The 20,472-nt window shown below is 34.7% G+C and overlaps 1 protein-coding gene across 1 annotated transcript in view; it reads right to left on the reverse strand.

Moving 5' to 3' along the window:
- Window positions 1-382: 382 nt before the first annotated feature.
- The window catches only part of LOC149801026 (DDB1- and CUL4-associated factor 12-like), a 37,445-nt gene continuing 17,355 nt past the window's right edge, over window positions 383-20,472 (reverse strand). Inside the window, exons 6-9 of the mRNA XM_089955054.1 lie at window positions 13,897-13,959; window positions 10,508-10,667; window positions 9,588-9,733; window positions 383-4,089 (exon numbers count right to left, since the gene is read on the reverse strand). Coding sequence (XP_089811180.1) covers window positions 3,934-4,089; window positions 9,588-9,733; window positions 10,508-10,667; window positions 13,897-13,959 — 525 coding nt within the window. The 3' untranslated portion in view covers window positions 383-3,933. The remainder of the gene's footprint in view (window positions 4,090-9,587; window positions 9,734-10,507; window positions 10,668-13,896; window positions 13,960-20,472) is intronic.

Genomic DNA, 20,472 nt, shown 5'->3' on the forward strand with positions numbered 1-20,472 from the left:
AATGAAAGAAAAATGTAAAAAATATTTTTTTATTACAAAAATACAAACCTCATTGCATTCTTGACACAACTTAAATAAACATAAACCTATCTTGGAATTTAATGGTCGGCCTGGTGTCAGGATAATGTGAATAGGTGGGACATCATGCTACATGTCTGCGGCATGAAGCCCCAGTGCTAGACATCACTATAAACTGCCACATTGCAGACATTGTAGCGATATGACTGAAAAATTGTTAAAGCTACGTAAAAAATCCAAATCACACACACACTCTCTCTCTCACACACACACACACACACACACTGCAATGCAATGGCTTTGAGAATTTCGGGGCCCTTGAAGCTGGAATTTAATAATAACTTTAGGAGCAATCAAGACACAATGAAGATAAACACTTTATTAAGATTTCATCCATTCATACTACATTAAAGGTGATGAGCAATAAATATTTAAATGTGTACAAAAGACTCAAAATGTTCATTCATCATACTTGTTAAAATATGGCAAGAAGAATTTACTTTTGAACTGCATGGAAGCTTGAAGCTTTTTGAATATAGCTCAGGGTTCTGGAACTTTTGCACATGTACATGCATGTGGAAATGCACAAAGAAAATGACTGGTGAAAAGCTAATTAAGACAATTTTATAAATAATCAAATGTTCTGATTGCCACTCATGCTTAAAAATGTACATCCCAAGAAATCTGAATATCTCAGACTGGCTGCCATTTCCAAAGAAGAGAGAAAGACAGATAGAGAGAAGCACATATAGTTAGTGCCAGCATTATAACATGAAATGTCAGAGAGAGAGAGAGAGAGAGGGAGAGACAGAGAGAGAATTTCACAACAGCATGAACATATATATATTAAAAACCATTTATAAAATTAACTTCACATGTATTTATATCATGTATAGTCTTCAACAAAGCTGGATGAACTTAAACACTCTAGTTGGCAGTTTTATCTTTCACTGATGATCTTCTAGGTAAAAAGTTTATTTAAAAATAAGTCTTAATTATCCCATTCGTAATGCAATTCTTCTAACTCCTAATTTCCAGAAGATAATCCAGCTAGCCTGGACATTTAAGAATCATTGTTGAAAAACTTTATTTTTTTGGCAATTTGTAAATATAAAGTGGTAAAAAATGTGAATTTTGAGACAATCCCCCCCCATCTTTTTTTTCACTAGCGTTGTAGCTCAAAGTTGGAACTGCTGCCCATTCATAATAACTCATCTGTTCTACTAATTATTACAGCAGCTTGAATGGCAAAGTCAAAATAAGGATACTGTGAGTCCTAATTTTTTTAATACAAAAACCTATGATGAATGTATGCTTACTTTACCAAATTCTGGGAATGGCCTATAGACTCCGGGATTGGTTGTTGTTGTTGTGGGGTTTAACGCCATTTTTCAGCACACGATAGGCTATACATTGTGGCCAGTATTAATGGTGGAGGAAGAACCAGGGGAAACCCCCCCAGAAAGAACCACCAACCCATGAGAAGCTACTGGCAAGCTTTCTCACATACCCGCATTGGCTGAATCTGAGACTCGAACTGGCGCAGACAGAGGTGAGATGGCAGTAATCCATAATGGAGAGCGCTTTAGACCACTCGGCCACTCAGGCCCCCCTCAGGGATTGGTCTTTAGACTGCCAGTTTTGCATTATGAGGTAAAATAATAGTCATCCCATGAAAAACTAGGCATCTGGCAAATTGTTTTATTGAAAAGAAACCATGAAGGATCAAATACTCACTCAAAGAATGCAGTAAACTATCAATATAAAAATATTTCAACTGGTTAAAAAAAAAGAATTAAAAAAATAATTTTTTTAATGCCACGCTTATCCTTTTTAACCTGAAAATGTTTTCAAAAGGCTTGCTTAGAATGGAGTAGATTCTCATTTCAACAAGTACAAACTTTGTTTTCAATCAAACACCTGTGTACATGTCCAGCCAACAAAGTTACAATACACTTAAATCAAAACTGTAACAAAACTGCTGACAATGCTGTCATCACCACAACCAGCCCAGGAAAACTGACCAATATGCCTCTCTTTCTACTACATACAGCCTTATAATAAATGGGGTTTCTTATTAGAAAAATACAGTAGAAGCTCATCACTTCAAGTTGTACATGTTACCGTGCATTTTTCCTAATACTCTTACTACAATACCTATCCCCAAACTATAATCTTTAAACAAAAAAAGTATGGGAAACAGTACCTGTCACTAAATGCTCATAAAATAATAGTTGAATGAGCACTTAAAAATGTATCAAATTTTGCATCAGGTGAATTTAACAGAAACCTCTAACCAAATACAAAAACATGATATGTTGGCAAATGAATTTCTTTGGAATTACACTAATAATGAGATAACACTGGTTTCTGCAACAGAAAACTCATGCAACCTATTAACAAAAGGTCATACAAAATCAATACAGATTTTTAAGGTCTTGTAAACTTTTTCTTGTCTTTATCAATTTCATTCACAGGACTGTTACTGCACTTGTTAAAATTGTACATGACATTTTTATTTACACTATTTAATGAGACAGAAGTCAAAACATCATTTTATGTCCAACTTCTTCACAGCTCTACATCATATTGATGGGGTTATAACGATCACATCATTATCTCAAGTAAAAATGTTGAAAAGCTGGTTGTAATCTTGTATTTACTTTTTTCCCTGTGATGTAACATTGTAATCTAAGCAGAAAAACAGCACAACAAAATCAAAATCATGAGAACCCAAACACGATTCTTGATAAAAAATTTAAGTAACCTAAATAGGCAGGACATTAGAACATGTGAACCAAGTTTAGGCATGCAAAATGCATTCTTAGATGCATCCATATTGCAAAAATCTAAATAGGTGTGTTGAAAAATGAATTACAAGCCACAAAAGGAGATGTATCATGTACAGACAAAAAGACAGTCACATCATGTATAGACAAAAAGATAGTCAATATGTATCCTCTATACAATGCAATGCTGATATATGCTAGATGTTTACAACAATTTCTCCAGTAGTACTTACAATTTATTCCCTAATAAAAAAGAAGCAGTGAAAATTGACACTCCATGCTGCAATACCTGAAAAGCCAACTACTCTCTGGAACTGCATGCATTCCGTCTACATGGGGAAAATAATAGTTTAAATTTTGGATATAGGTAATGAAATAACATATAAAAATAATTTCTCAGAATCAGAAATTTTCTAAAAATGCAAATATTTCCCCTTACCATCTGTACTCACTTATAAATTTAGTCCAAGTGAAAACTGCACAGACCCAGATCTGCTATCACACAATGCTCCAGCAGATCTGGGCCTGTACAGTTTGTTAGGAGTAATCAGTAGAACAAACAGTACAGACCCTGATCTGCAGGTGCATTATCTTAAGGCGAGATCAGGATCTTTGTAGTGTGTAGTTTGATTCAACTTGTAATCTAGTATATATGGTATATGGTATGCAAATGTGATTTAATTTCAAATTGTTCAAATACAATTGTTCACAGCTCTGACTTTAAAATGAAGTCATCTTTGTGACAAATAACAGCATGGAAACTTTAAAAGCTTATATCCTTTATGGCATATTTAAATTTCTCAACTTTTTTATATATAACATCACCAAAACATCAAGTCATTCTGAAGACTCTTCTCACAAATCTAATGAGAATATTCAAATTTATTGATATTCATTACATTATTTACAATTCCTGAGGTAAACATTTAAAAAACACCACATCATGACCTCACTCCAGCATAGGATACCAGCACTGAAATTGTGAGAGTATAACTTATCAAAATGTTTTCAAGCACGCATTCGGAGTACCTTCCAATATGGAGAGTACGCTTCAGCTCCTCTTCACAGATTCTAAGGCATTTGCATTGGGGGATAATAATGAAAGAAAGAAAAAAAGACCTTCATGCTAGGACCAAACTCCAGCATAATTTCCCCATAGTCCTGCTGGAAGGGGTCCTCCTGCTACAAATAACTTAGTGCCCATGTCATTGTACTTGTGGGTGTAAGCAGCATTAGGATAGTGTTGATCCATGAAATATTCCCTGTAGTTTTCATCATGAAGCTAAAACAAGAAAAGGAATGAAATGAACATCAAATATGTATATAATACAAATAAGACCAGAAAATGACTGTGGCAACTAAGTTTTAATATATTAGCCCAATGAGGGCAAATGAGGCACCTAAATGTTGGCTTCTATATTGTCCTTTTAACTTCTAATGTAACATTCACACTTTATTACCCTTTGGAAAGTATTTCTGAAAATATGTTTTACAAAAATATAAAACAATTCCGCTCCAGGTTAAACAATAACGACCAATCAGAAATCAACGTAGCTTATTCTCTGTGTGACAAACAAAGTATTGGCAGAGCAACAGAGAGACTTCGTGGGAAAGTTGTTAGATATTCAAGTACTTAAGTGGAGATGCTGTCAGAGTGTGACACTGCTCGAATCGTGCAAAATTTGTACAAATTCGCGCACTTGGAGAACAGTGAAATGCAAAAACTCAAATTCATTGAAAGTCCCACATATGAAAGTGTGCTCAGCAAATTATAAAATTTTTATTTAACCATTCTAGTCGATATATCTGTTTTTCGGGTAGCAACTGTTCCAATATGAATGGTTGTGAAACTTAATTTGATTAGAACAATGTGGCCAGGAATAAAAATTATGGCATAGTTCAAACTATTCATGAAGTAACTTTTACAAATGTGTGTGTTAAAGCATGGGCTACCCAGAAAACCCAAAATGTCTGATTCCTGGCGTGGTTCATTACGATTTAATTCGGCAGATACTTGCTGATGATAGTGACGATGACAATCATTTTTAAAGGTATGAAGTGTATCAGATTATTTCAGCTGGGAAAGTATTAGTGGAGATACCAGTGAGTAATTCTGAGCCTGAAATAGTGATAAATGAGCCAGATGTACATGCTGGATGGACAAAATATAGACTCTTGACCCTTTCAGTGATATTTCGAAATTAAATAAGTACAAAAGGCAGAATACTGATCCTAATTAAAATACAGATAATTTAAAAGTACAATGCAATTTTCATTTTTAATTAATAACATTCACCCTGCGGATCGTATGCTACAAAAACCATATACATGACTATATCCATATCGGGGTTAAGAAAAATAAGGGTTAAAAAATGCAATAAAGTACAGATATTTATTTTAATACCTCTGTCTGCACAAGCACTGATGGACTAAATACCTGTATACAGCATTATGGAACAGATAAGAAATTTGGCATAGTAGTCAGTAAACTACTGATTTAACAAAGAAGTTCATGTTAGTGAAAAATCATATTTTGGAGCACACGTATCCAAAAGATAATATCTGTGATCTCTGGAAAATTGTACAAAACAGTCACAAAGATCAGTTTCCCCAATATATTCAAGCTGACAAAGCTAGCTATGTATATGCCCTTTCAGAGAGAAGCACAGAACAATACTGATACAAAGAAAAGGTGTATACTCAGAATTAATTAACAGATTAATGCTTATGCAACCAGGTGACATCTGTCAAAGACACTGATTTCAGTAGAGCTATAAGAAAGTGGTGCAGAAAGAAAGACAGATATTGAAATTTAGATAAATACTGACCAATGAACATTTCTTCCTCCCCTCCTTATTTTTTTATTAAAGGGGGAGGTCCCCCTTAAGATAAAATCCTGTCATCATCTCTCCTTAAACTGTACAAGGGAACACAAATTTGGAATTTCTCTTTTTTATGAAGAGATATTTAACCAATGAATGAAGGTGCTGATGGAATAAATGAAATTAGAATGAATGATGAGGCAGATTTCAAACTGCTCAAGGTTATCACCCTGTGTAAGTTAAATGAAAATTGTAGAATAGAAATGGGTGTAGTCAATAGTTTTCCTTCTTCACTAACAATTACAAATACCTATGGCTGAAGCAGTCTTTTGTATCTGCAGGAAATAAAATAAGACAGATTTTGTTGGCTTTATTCCCATTGTGGTGGCGCTCTACAGTTTTGTATTTTGCATAGGGTTAGGATTTTAAAGAAAAAGAATTTCCCCGGCTTTCCTCACTGGTTATACTGGCTATTTAAAAAAGACCTTGCATATCTTAGGTTTAATGTAAAGAACCTTTAATTCCCTTTATTTTGGTGTATGATTGATGGGTGTACTATGGGTTATAGAGTATACAGCTTGGCCTTACTTCAGATGTGCACCTTTCAAAAAAGTGCTAGCTCTACTTGGTCATTTTCACTTCCTAAACTTCAGAGGTAAATTGTATAAAAACGAGCCAATAACTTTTTTTACATTTTATATATTTGGTAATTCATTCATTGTACTTTCAGAAGCTGGTATTATCTAGTCTGGCAAAATTCATTTTCCCTATTTTAACAGCTGCTATGTATAGTGTACTTTAGACTAATTCAGGCTGATTTTTTAACACAAGGGAGCTGTCATTTTAGTTAGCAGTGTGCTTAAATCATGTAAAATTTCCAAAAGTACAATATCCAAAAGAAATATCATCCACATTACATTAATGTAGCCTAGAGGTATGCCAACATTCTCTGCATTGTGCATGTTTTAAATGTGAACTACTTCACCTTACATACGTCACTCTCTCAAAAGCACATATTATCTGGTGAGCGCCCCCTGTACAGATTTGTTCTAGATGATATCTTCTTTGTACAAGGAAACTGCATTATTTCTTCTGTACAAAACAAAGGGAGTTAACTGGAGGACCATAAAATGGCCGACTACAATGGATAAAACTCACTGCAACCAACAGAGAGGTCTGTTTGAAAGTACTCTTGATATCTTCTGATCAATGAGGATTGCAAATAAATATGTGTTAACTATATGTCCATCCGAAGTCTGCATACTGGAAATACAATAAAGAATGTCAACATACATGAAGCTTCACAACCTACCTTCCAAAGATGGAAAGACCATCAAGTTCATATGTGCATCAATTTGCATCATATCACAGGCTGCGTATTGCGAGTTGTATCGATACGTGGCACAGATATATCGTTTCACCCCTAGTCATGACCTTGTCATGAGAGAGAGTACCTGTCTTGACAGATCATATATTGTCAGAAAGGTGGTCTTTAAAGACAGATTCTTCCAAATTTAACACCATAATTTTTAAAAACTTTCAAATCTGTACAATCTGCATATTTATGCCATTAAATTATATTTCAGCATCATTGATCAAGATAACAGTTATCGATAAAATTATTTGCAAAAACACAAAAGCTGGGAGCCACAGTGACTCAGTGATTACTGTCACAGATTCATGATAGAAAGGGTGCAGGTTCGAATCCTACCATTGGACCAGCCTGGGTTAGCTAACATGGTGTATCCTGAGCAAGGCACTTTACTTCAATTGCATTAGTGCTAACTAATCTATTTGTGTTGCAGTGCTGTAAAGCACCAAACCAAATTTGTAAAAGAAGTTTTCAGTGAAATGCACAGAACTAGTGCCCATCAAATATTTTACATTAATAGCAAGTTTAACTGATAACTGCATACATATCTAATTCAATGATGAGAATAGTGTATAACAGTTTGTTCTTATCTGATCCACTGACTTATTCAATCTGATATATTCTAAAACAGAAGATCAGGTTCCAGTGAATAGGTAAATTAGGGTAAAGATTTACCTATGCATAATACAATTTGGAAGCATCTAACATTCTAGGATTTAAGGTACACTATAAGGAATGAAAAGGCACTGTTTTCAGTCAGCAAGTTTTGAGCATTACAAGGAAACAATATTGCATTAGATGTGTGATATCTATACTCCACTTTAACATCTAAAACTCTACTGGAATTTTAGATTGTAAACAGTGATTCAGCTAATCATATAAATGAGTCTGTGGTAGATGCAGATAACGTGGCTCTAAAGAAGAAACTAATTCTGTGAAACCCTGTGTCTCACCTGTGTCTGTATGCTTGACAGTATCACTAGTTTCTGATTTGAATGCAAAATTGTAATATTGTTCACAACACCATGACCACCCTTTGAAAAGTTAATACTTTAACTCTGTATCCTTTCACAAATGAAACACAAGCCTGTATGATATTTTTAGTGGAAATGTTTTCTTTGTAAGATGTCACCAGCTGGCTCTATATTAGAAGATTCCTGCACAGTTCTTGCGGAAGTGAATATTCTATTAAGTCCAACCATGTTCCAAACATCTGAGACGTGATCTTCAAGTACAGTTTATTTTTAAAAAATTTCTGTATATGACAATCTTTGCTCCATATAAACACAAACAAGTCATATGAAGACTATGATTTAGTTATTCAGTGTTGTTTAAATTTGCATCCTTTCCTTTTACAGAGACTACTGAATTGTCAATATGTGGAAATGAATTGTTGATATACAAAATCAATTGTAAACTATCATTGAGATATGATTCACATCAATGTATTAGTTTATATCAAATTAGTCTGTACCGTGTAACAAAACAATAATCTTAGTGATGCAGCAGTGTTAGACATTCTATGACTTAGATAACAGAGTCATTTCCACATACATATATTGTTACAGTGATAGTGTATGGTATTTACTCAGTATAGTTACTAGTATGCTTGTATTCATTTCAATTACCACTGCCAACAATACCTGGTTCAGATAATTACAATAGAACATAAAGCTTAAATTGGTTGAATTCTGGAACATAAATTGCGCTCAATTATTCTCTGTAGAAAGTCGCTTTTGATGGATTAATAGAATAGCAAAAAGCTGCTTGTGAGGCACTGAAAAAGGTCATATAAGAGAAGGGGTTTGTTGCAAGAGATGGTTGTAAGGTGAGGTTGGACTAATTATATCTAATCCCTGAGCAAGAACAGTCCTTAGTATGTCAAAAGAATACAAGTATGTTCAGCCTGTAATCAAAACAAAAGGATGTGAACTTGTATAGGTCCTTACATTAATACAGCCAACTAATGAACAAGAGCCAAAAAAAAGGCCTAAAATTCCTCACCTACCAGAAAATGCTATCAAAATGTGTTTCTTCTACAATCTGGTCAACATTTATTCAGTTCTATTTTAGAGAAGATATTTAAATTAATTTAGTAACACTGGCTATACTTGATGGCAAAACACTTGTTTGCTATGGAAGCCATTATATACATTATATACATATATTAGGAACCTGTCCTACAGTTTTATTAAAACTGCCTGAGCTGGTTATGTCAAGAAATCCATTGCTAAAGAAGCCACACAAGAAAAAAATTTGAACAGCGCATTCTCAACATCCCTACAACGTTTGATCAAAACTGACTCTGATGTACTGCAGAGAAGTCCAAATTAAGTTTTCCATTGGTTGCATTTTTGAGCTATAGAGAGATCAATGACAAAAATTCTAGTGGAGTATCAACAATGGAACAGATCTAATTAATGCTAACAGACAACAGAGGCAAGGCCATAACATTAGCTCAAAAGCTCTTTAGCCATATAAAATAGCCATCACTGGTCCTCAAGATTTAATATCAGACCACCAGGCTTGAAATTGCTGAATCTCTTACAATTTTTTGTGTTTTGATAATGCAATTTACAGTCTTACCAGCCATCCCCTTCCCAAGTTGAGGTGACAAGAGTGTCCGCAACCACTCTCCAGGTATTTCCCTGCCTTGAGATCGAAGAAGAGTATCATGCCAACACCAGTTCCTATTGTAATCATATCATTCCTAAAGCTAACAGATCGAATACCTGAAATGAAGGTAATGTGTTTCAGTACATACATATTCAATCCTTAATTAATTTTTCACCACACATTTATCCAGTCCTAAAAGAGGCAAATTAACATTTTATTGTATCAAGTTTATGGCACATCTAAATATATTACTTTCTTCATTTTATTCCAAATAAGTCTTACTTTAAGAGGTTTTTTGATTTGCTAACATAATGAGCTCCTTGCAGATCCTCTGGCCAATCCATGACATACAAGATATACCAATTCAAGACATTATATTTATCTTGTCAGCAGTCAAAAAGGTCAGGTATGTGTGAGAAAACTTAGCCAGGGCTTTCTTTATCAGACGAGAGCCAGGCGAATTACCTGGCTAGTTTTACTTTACACCTGGCTACTTAAAAAAAAAACTGTATTCCCATTGGGAAGGTCCCCCAAACTCCACGCCTACTTTGGCAACTCACATTCCAACTTTACATCTAATGGAAGGCCCTGTTAGAGGACACTTTAATATAAAAAAATACCTGACCATAATGGACAAACTTATGAATTGTTTCCCTAATTACATTCAACCTCAAGAAAAAGGACATGTTTTCTTGTAGTCCCTTAAATTTTTAATGTTTTCTATTAAAAGACTTCTTTGTACCTACAGTTTAATATTTACTTACATACATTTTTCACAAAATCACACAATATATTTTCAAATTACAGGTACAGCAATATCAAATTTAAATGATGTCTATTTAGTTCCTAAAAAATAAATGAGCAAAGATAAGTGTTTTAGAGATACCAACCTTGCCCTCTATACTTAGATATAATTGTAGTAAGGGTATTTTTGGACCTTGGATCCACCAGATTCACATGTGACTGAGACCCGATGGCATACAATGTCTTCAATTTTGACACTGCCATACAAACATTCTCTCTTGAATGCGGTAAACGTCTGTTGTATATCTAAATTGTCATAAAAATAAACATTTAAAACTTGAACATTTACAATGAAAAACATTCGTTCCTGAATGCAGTGTACATCTAAATTGTCACAAATTTTTTAAAGCTTGAACATTTACAGTAAAGAAATATAAATGAAAATATGGAGTAATCTGAAGTACAAAATAATCCCTTAAATACTTAACTGGATATATTCTTGTTGCCAAAATACCATTTTCATAAAAATAGGGGGCAAATCTAATGTCAGCTTCTTAGATCAAGAAGCAGCTATGTTGGCAGTTGCATACTGGCAAAAGGCAATTAAAACTTTCAGCTGGAAAATTCATTTCTATTCAAGCTGTATAAATTGTAACTGAAATTGAAATTTTCAAGGATAGTCCCATTGTTGTGATTCTTTTGCTGTCAAAAGTCACTGTCAAGCAAAAGATTTTCAAGTTTGTACTAATAATATAAGGATCTTGCTCTATTTCTATGAAAAACAATTTACAAAATGGTATACATTTTGTAATAAATTCAAATATCAATAACTGTAATAAATCAAATATGAGTAACAGTGTAATAAATCAAATATGAGTAACAGTGTAATAAATCAAATATGAATTACACTATAACGTATGTTGAGCAGCAACCCAGGGGATTGAAAATTTGGCTGGACAATAGATAAGGGAGGTAAATGCCAAGGAGATGTTAAATATACAGATGAAATGAGAAAAGGGAAAATCAGACCTTGGCAGGCTGAGAGGTTTTTGCTTCATACAGGAATTAAGGAATGTAATAATGATGATTTATAAGAAAACAATTAAGATGAAAAAGGAATTATAAAAAAAAACAATATCTGATTATGGGCAAATACCCAAGCTAAATGAAAGCAAGATCCGGAAAGAAACAGTCCTTATTTCAAGTCTTTTCTGGTACACAAATTAATAAAAAATTCTAGGGCAAAATTTGAGTGATTACTTCTGAAATTTTAGTGGCCTTCCAGAAGCAGTACTATCATTTTGAATTTGCAACTAATTTGACATATTCAACCCCATCTATTACTTTATATGGCAAGGGGTGTAATCCACATGCATTATATAGATGGTCTTTCCTTTGCCTGCTGGGGAGGGGGACCCTAATACCTCTGTATACTGACCACTTCCATAAAACAGTCAATAATGTTGGTACAGTGTTTGTTCTAGGACGCTGCAATGTAGTTCATTAAAAGAGTCAACAATTAATGCAAGTATATCCAATTACAATATATACAAAGAAATGTGGCTCTAAGAAGTTTGCTGCTGATAAATTATGACTCTTCAGTAAAGAAACATCAGCAAAAGCACATCCCTCACATGTTGTATCTGTATAACTTGTTTCAATATCTGCATATTAAACTGATTGCCTTAATTGATTCCTTGAAAATATTTCATATTCTCATACTATTAACTGCCTAATCACTGTATCTTGAATACAACCATGTTATAATAAACACTTTAAAATCACAGGGCACAGAAGATTTCATGCAGAGGTTTCAGCCAAATGGCAACCTCACTACCAGAAAGTCAGAAAATAAAGACCTCCTTTTTTTTCCACCCTTCAAATACAAACATTTCAAAGTCATGGGTGGTTGGTATCAATTCTCTTTTTACAGGTCAGTATGAACTACAGATAATTGGAGGGGGTCAGTGCTATGAAGGTAAGAGATTCAAAGGGACAGACAGTCTTTCATATGAGAGAGAGAGGGGGGGAGAGAGAATATTAAATTTCCTTCATGTAATTGAAAACAAAAAAGACTGAAAAACCACTATATTAGAATTATATGAATTATGTTATAAAAATGACAGTACTAAACAACAACAATAATAATTGTAATCCTTTTTTTTCTACAGCACACACTATCAGAACACAAAGGATACAATGCTATTGCTCATTGTTACAAAAGTTTTAAATGGCAATTTTAATTTTTGCAATGTTTCCATGATAATACTTAAAAAAGAAATCCTTTCTCAGTATTAATATCGAAGTAATGGAGACAAGTTCAAGTCAAGGAACTGATTATGCATATTTAAGTGCTGTTATTTTTCAGTTTTGCCATCTTATATGATTTATAAAATCAATAATTCAGCTCTAGCATCAAACTAAAATCTCATTTGATGCTTTCTAATATGAAGTAAAATCTTAAATAAACATACAAGGTAAGTGGAAACTTCCTACCTAGCCCACAAAAAAAACCCACCCATTCTCTACTGCTATGCAAATAAGCTTCACACATAAGATTGATTTGTTGGAGGACACAAAGAGGCTCATTCATGGTACATATTTTCTGCTCCTATTTTTTTATGACTGACATAAAAAGTAAAGGTATTCTTTTATTGGTAGATGAAAAAACTGCATTGGTATAATTTATCTGAAAATTTAAATTTATAAATTTTCAGCACATTGTAAAGTGTACTGCTATTTTTAATTGAATAATTTATCTCATCTATCACTTTTGATATCTAAAAAAGAAAATAAAGATTAACTTTGAGTAGAAAGAAAGATCTTTCCATTGACAGGATTATAAAATTACACAAAGTATACTGTAATGGAGGGAGAAATTGTACGAGTTTCTTGTACTCACATTAACAAAATCATAATTTCAAACAGGAAAAACAGAATATATAAATTATTTTCCAAAAGAACCTGTGACGTAAGCAAGCACAGCTAGTTTTCTAGCACGAGGGCTAAACTACCCTTGCTGCATCTTTCATCTTACTGTAAAACTGACCACTGGGAACTTCCTTTTGCACATAAGAAGGGAACAAGCAATATCTGACAGTTCTCTGGAGTTTCCAATCCCTGTGGTTCATACTGCCCTGGTTAAAATGCAATTATCTTTTTAAACATTAAATCATAAGATATCAAGGGTCTCTCATATTTATTTTTATGTCACTAATTGTTATTTGTAACTGAGGACCAAAATACACACATATTATGTCACTGTTTGTAAACGAAATCTTTGCCTTGTAACTAAATGTTTATCTGTGTGTCTGAGATACAAGGATCAAGCTGATGATGGTTAGGTATTGTGAGATGGTGTAAAAGTCATATGGCAATCATTTCCAGAATGTCCCCAGCGATTACAGGGGTCAAAATAACTGGGATTAACTGTAAGCCAAAAAATAATTTGGGGAGCGGGTGTAACCAAAGGCTAATCAGAAACTTGAGAATTAAGCTGATGGACGTACAAGAATTAATATTGTGTAATTCTTACCTCTGTAAACCTTTCAACATCCCATAAATGAAAATATGCGTTTAATGACAGAACTCCCAGCTCCTGAAATTCAAAAGAAGAAAAAACAGATGACTAGTTTATCCAAATTGAATTTGATGTAATCCTTTAAATCCTTAAATCAATATAAACAATATCAGACACAAATTCAAGTGAAATAGTTCTTGCACTGAATAATGTATTGTGAAAAAAATCAACTTGCTTACAAGTTGGGTCCAACTGCAAACAAGAGAGACCCTGATCTGTTGGCACATTATGTGATGGGCAGATCTGAGTCCTTGCAGTTGGATCTGATATACAAGTATATACGGTACTAATCAGCACAGACCCAGCTCAGGGCCCTGAGTGGCTGAGTGGTCTAAAGCGCTCTCAATTACAGATCACTGCCATCTCACCTCTATCTGGGTGGGTTTGAGTCTCGGATTCGGCCAATGTGGGCATGTGAGAAAGCTTGTCAGTAGCTTCTCGTGGGTCAGTGGTTTCTTCTGGGGTTTTCCTGGGTTCTTCCTCCAGCATTAATACTGACCGCCATGTATAGCCTATTGTGTGCTGAAAAATGCGTTAGACCCTACAATAATAACAGACTCAGCTCAAAATCTGACCTCAGTTTTAAACACTTAGTAAAAAAATGAAAACCTTCAAATTCTGAAATAAATTATTTCAAAGGCTATAGAGAAATAAGTACATCAAATTTAAAATACCAGCTAAAATGATACTAGTGTTTTACAAATTACAAAATGCACTCTCTTGCCAGCGAATAGTGTTATGGTGATGCAGGCAACAAACCTGGAATATCAAGATTAAAAACTGAGGTACAGTGTGACCCTGCTATAGCATGCTCCATTTTAACACAAATTTGGATATAACATGGTCGTGGTGTGGCTCTCAAGATTTCATATACATGTATTTTTCTCGTACATGAAAAAAAAAATCTTTCTTAAAAGTATGCAAAAAATGTAAAAAGTTTATTACCATTTTGGGGAATAGATCATGTATGAATAATACAAGACAACTGTGGCATGGCTCCTGAAATTTTAAGTGTATTTTTCTCATACACAAAAACAATAGTATTTTCTTCTTAAAAGTACGAAAAATAAGGTGTAAAAAGTTTCTTCAGCAATCGCGCAGGCTTTGCCAATGTTGCAAGATGCGATATTTTTTCCTTATTGGCAGCAAAAAATACCATCTGGCAATTTATTTTTATATTGGTGACATTCTTGGCTGTTTAAACTTGTATATACAACCATTGATTTGGAGTGGAGAAATTCAGAGACCCCATGAAAGGAAGCTGCAAACTTGATATAAAATGCACTGAGATGTATCTATTGATACATAAACAAATACTTTGTCCATATTGACAAACCATCTGAACAGTGCGTTGTTATAAAATAATCCGCTTATGCTGACATCTAGCATGAGTACTGAATGTTGTGAGATATCAGCATTTTTTTGGTTGACATTTCTGGTAGCCGAGATCAACTGGACGAGGCATTATCTCATAATCTATCTTTCATCAGATTTTCGGCCAATTGCTAGTAATTAATATATTTACATAGACTAAAATCTGTTGTTGTTGTTCTTGTGGGGTTTAATGCCATTTTTCAGCACACGATAGGCTATACATGGTGGCCAGTATTAATGGTGGAGGAAGAACCCGGGAAAACCCCAGGAAGAACCACCGTCCCACGAGAAGCTACTGGCAAGCTTTCTCACATACCCACACTGGCCGAATCCTAGACTCGAACCCAAGCAGACAGAGGTGAAATGGCAGTGACCCATAACAGAGAGCGCTTTAGACCACTTGGCCACTCGGGGCCCCCTAAAATTTGTATGTGGATGGTAAGTACAATTCCTCTTCTTTTCACTCAGGATTAAATCCTTCAGAATGCTCACATTTTCTGTAATAATCCCTGTCATCAGAGCAGAACACCTGCGTCTCTATCGTCCGTTTACACTTTTTTAAATTTCTGATGCATGCATGGAAGGCAGCATCACTCTGCTACCACAAATGTAAAAAAAAAAAGCATACAAAAAAAAAAATCTTACTTGTTGGTCTATTCAATAGCCAGGAAGGAACAGTAACTACAATCAACCAAGCGACGGCCAATTCCTTGTTTAAAAATGTACCTAGATAAAATAGTCTGCTGAAATTTCAAAGAAAACAGATTACCTCTGAAGCACCGATTGTTATGAAAACGTACTAAATGAATGGGAAAAAAATCAGTCTCAATCATATAATTATTTGATGTTGCCGCCACAATAAGAAATGGGCATTTGTTTGATTCTCCAAAGCTGTCCTTTAGCAATGACTTCAATAATGCACACACCCTTCATCAAAGAAAGCCGACAAAAACTACAATAACAAAGAACCTTTCTTCAAAGAAAGTCAGTACTAAACTTAAATAAATGCAATGGAATCAAATGGATTATTTCATTTTCCAATGAGACTGGAACACGTTTACTGTGCTGTGAAAGTTTCCTTTTTGCAGAAAAAAAATTTAAGCTTATGAACGCTACCAATGGCAGCTTAAAATGCAAACTAACTTTTACCGACTTGGAATATACTGAAAAGTAAATGTGCTTTGTCATTCGTTACATGACTGTGCTATTTTTTTCCACTGGATTCAGACCAAAAAATTATGACAAAATTATTGAATATTTCAAATCTCTGTGTGTGCACATTTTCAATGGAATTACATGTATTGTGGATTCAATGTATGTGATGGGATTCATGCGTGAGTACATGGTGTTGATACTCTATTCATGCTATACATTAGACATGTATATATAAACAGTATACACGTATATGTACCAATGCGTGGTTCTCTGAATAAAGCAAGATATTATATACGCCTTCTCTATTTCACTACAGGTGTATTTCTCATTTAATATGCATTGATTTTAAGATGATAACTGTGTCAATGAAGCACGTATTTTTGTGCCCGCATTTATTACCTAACCCACCCACCACTACCCCAGCAAATTTCTTGGGGTACATGCATCATTTTCTTCAGCTAACTGACCTGGTTGCTTATAACATGGTTCGGTCTATAACATGGTCGGGTTCTATGGCTCCCAACTACCAAGTCATAGAGGGGTCAAACTGTATTTAGCAATATTGTAAAAAGTTTCAGTTAAAAACAGCCACTGATGTAGTAGATATGTAACCTTAAAAACTTTCACACAGGACTTCAAAAGTGATGCTGCCAGCAGAAAAATGATACTGGTGTCTCACCAAGTGTCAAACACAATAATCCATACCATCACAGCTAGCCAAGGTTCTGATAATTTAACACTATCTGCATCGAGCAGATATTTCTGTGCTTCAGGTTTATGAATTTCAATAGATGTGGCAGCAAGCCACCATATCAATCAAAATTAAGTTGTTCAAATTTTAATACTGTTCCTACATAATCAAGACAAGGGGAGCACACAGCTCGTACTGACTCATAAATAAGCAATTTTCCACTGCCGATCCGTTTTTGTGAGACTACCATCACTCAAATAAACATGTAATTGCTTCTCTCTGGTACATAGTCATACTTTCGATATTAAATTTACAAAAAATCCTTTTGAAGTCAATTGGCTCCACCATTTTTGGCCGATCTACAATGCACCACCGTTACGCACTATTGGTTAGTTGGCAGTCCATACTAAGGGAGGCAACTCATGAAATCCAATAGATGTCACTAGAACAAAGCACTAAAAGACCTGATGAATCTGCCAAGGTGTAGATAGGGTAAACATACTGGAACTTTGGCTAGTGAAGATGCCATACCATATAATAACCTGACATTGTTGCTACCTGAATGACCATACCTATTCACATGTGTGACCTGTAAATCAATTCACATTGTTCTCATGAGAAGTTTTAAGTCACATGGAAATGTTGAATAACTGACAATGATGTCAACTTAAAGGTTTCTGTTGAGTGATGCTGGTTGAAATAATTGGAACTTAACACTTATTTATAAAAAATCGGTCATGATGGCAAGAAATAAAAAATGGCAGACAGAAAACAGAGAACTGACAAGGGTAAGTACCATATACTTAATGGGATGGCGCTATACTATCCCCAAAAACATTTTTGTAATTAACAATTTCAAATGATTATCTACTTATTGGTTGTGCTCTGGTATATAATGGAATAATTTCCTATTTGATCATTTCTGACATCACTGTTACACTGTGAAAATCAGGACATATCAAAATGTGATGTTTAAAGTTTATTACATACAGTATACCATGACTCCAAGGAACAATTTGATTTTTTTCTCTGGAATACATCAGTGTGATACTGAAAACTGAAAATTAATGTAAATTTAAGAAACAGAATGAAAACAAATCTTAGAAATGCTCACGAAAATTCCTTGTTGTGGCAAAAACTGTCTCTTTCCCCTTGTATGTTTTCAAACTGGAGACTTTTCAGGGGTTGTGATCCTTGTCACAACTTAAGTTCCAAATCCCTTTATGATCAGACATCCTTGAATGGACATAGGAGTGATGGAGGTATTTCTTTGGACAAGGATGGATTAGTGGTCATCTCAAATGTTTGCGCAGAGAGGAGGTTGCTATGACATTTTGGGTAATTCTATTGCTAAATGTTGTTGTTGTAGGGTTTAATGCCATTTTTCAGCACAAGATAGGCTATACATGGCGGCCAGTATAACTGGTGGAGGAAGAACCCTGGAAAACCCTAGGAAGAACCACTGACCCACGAGAAGCTACTGGCAGGCTTTCTCAAATACCAACGTTAGCCGAGGCTGAGACTCGAACTCACGTAGACAGAGGTGAGATGGCAGTGATCCGTAACGGTGCTATTGCTAAATCAAGCAGATCATTGATCCAAGGTGTTTCATCTTAGCAGAACAATCAGAGCATTTGCAGTCTGTGGCCCATATTTCTTAATTATCTTCTTAAATAAAACTGATGAAAGGAAATGATATGCCCACATTACTTCCCAGCTGCTGAAAAGCACATGCATGGCCCATGCTTCTGGGGCTCAAAGAAAAATTCAAAATATTGTCAAGCATCGAATGGTCCAACGGGCACATATCTAATGGATGGCTCCTGGAGGGATAACTCTGTATGAAGCAGTTGTCCTCCCCTGATAATGAGTCAGCCAGGACACTAAGTTGGCCAGAAATGTGTTGGACTTGTACATTACCTGATATTTGGTGCCCACAAAAGTATTCTCTTACCTTGAGGGAAATGTCTGGTGATTGTTGCCCACTTTGCAGAGGTATGTCACAACAACTTAATTGTTCAACATTATCCAGACAGTATTTCCAAAGATATGTTTCACCCATGTGTGGAAGGCATTAGAATGACTTTCATTTCCAAGAGGCTGATATGAATAGACTTCTCTTGATGCATGCAAAGTATAATAATAAGTGTGCTCCCAAGCTCAATAAACCCACACTGTAACAGGTCCATCCCAACAATGAGTAGGTCATGGATCTGTAAGAAACTTCCTGGCCTAACCAATATCTTGTTTGACACTTTGTCTGACATATGAGATATACTTGCAATGCGTTTGGGAAAAAGATGCCAAGTTAATATGTGGTAAGAGTTCCACATCTTCATGGACAAAATGATGAGAAGGGATAAAGTCTTGCAACCTTAAGCTATTACTAAATGTAAAAAGCGTATGGTACAGTAATATGATGAAAATATATAATTTTTCCATTTTCATCTTTAATACTGACATTTAGTGTTAATTCAATTAACATTAAAATCAGTATGAAAGATGAAAACGGAAAAATGATAAGATTTTCATGGTATAACTGTAGAGTATTCCTCGCAGAATTTCTGCATCATTTTTTGCTCTGTTTGAAGGAGGCACAGCCACTGTGAATCAAAGTGTGTTTTTTGGGGAGTTTTCTTCTTTAAATTGGAATTTTGGGTAAAAAATTGGAAAATCTGAATTTTCAAACTTATAAACATAAATTCTGGATGATCCAAGGTAAATTGGGATAAGTGGCCGGTCTGGTATTGGAGCATAATTGTTTTTGTGCTGTTTTATCAAAATGTTGGATCAAGAATTTTTGTACAAAATGTGCACACATTATACATGTGTGCCAAAAAGCAATCTATGTGTACTCACATCTTCCACAACCTTAAATTACTTACACTTCTTACACATGGTTGTCACCTCTGTAATGAAGAAGAGGAACAAACAAGTCCATACAATAAATATACATGTATATAAATTGAACTAACCTAAACCATGTTATGAAAACAACTTAGAAGCATAATAGTTGATACATACAGCTCCCAAAAATTTCTCTGGTGAAATCTAATGTTACCAATCAAAGTCACATTTGAGTGACAATAATGCACGGTACGATAATTGCTAAGATTTGAACAAATTCACCAGAATCCACAAAAATTTATGCACCATATAAAAACATTTTAACTTACTATACCACTGAAAAAAAAGATGGATGATTTGACATTTCACGTAAGATTAAATGGACTATATGGAAGCCATCTTTACAGCATGAAAGCAAAAAACTGGTACATCTGGGTATAATCGTGGCCACCTAGCAGGTAGAA

This window comes from Sinohyriopsis cumingii, chromosome 4, assembly GCF_028554795.1.
Source record: "Sinohyriopsis cumingii isolate HCF-2022 chromosome 4, ASM2855479v2, whole genome shotgun sequence".
NCBI classification, from domain to species: Eukaryota; Metazoa; Mollusca; class Bivalvia; order Unionida; family Unionidae; genus Sinohyriopsis; species Sinohyriopsis cumingii.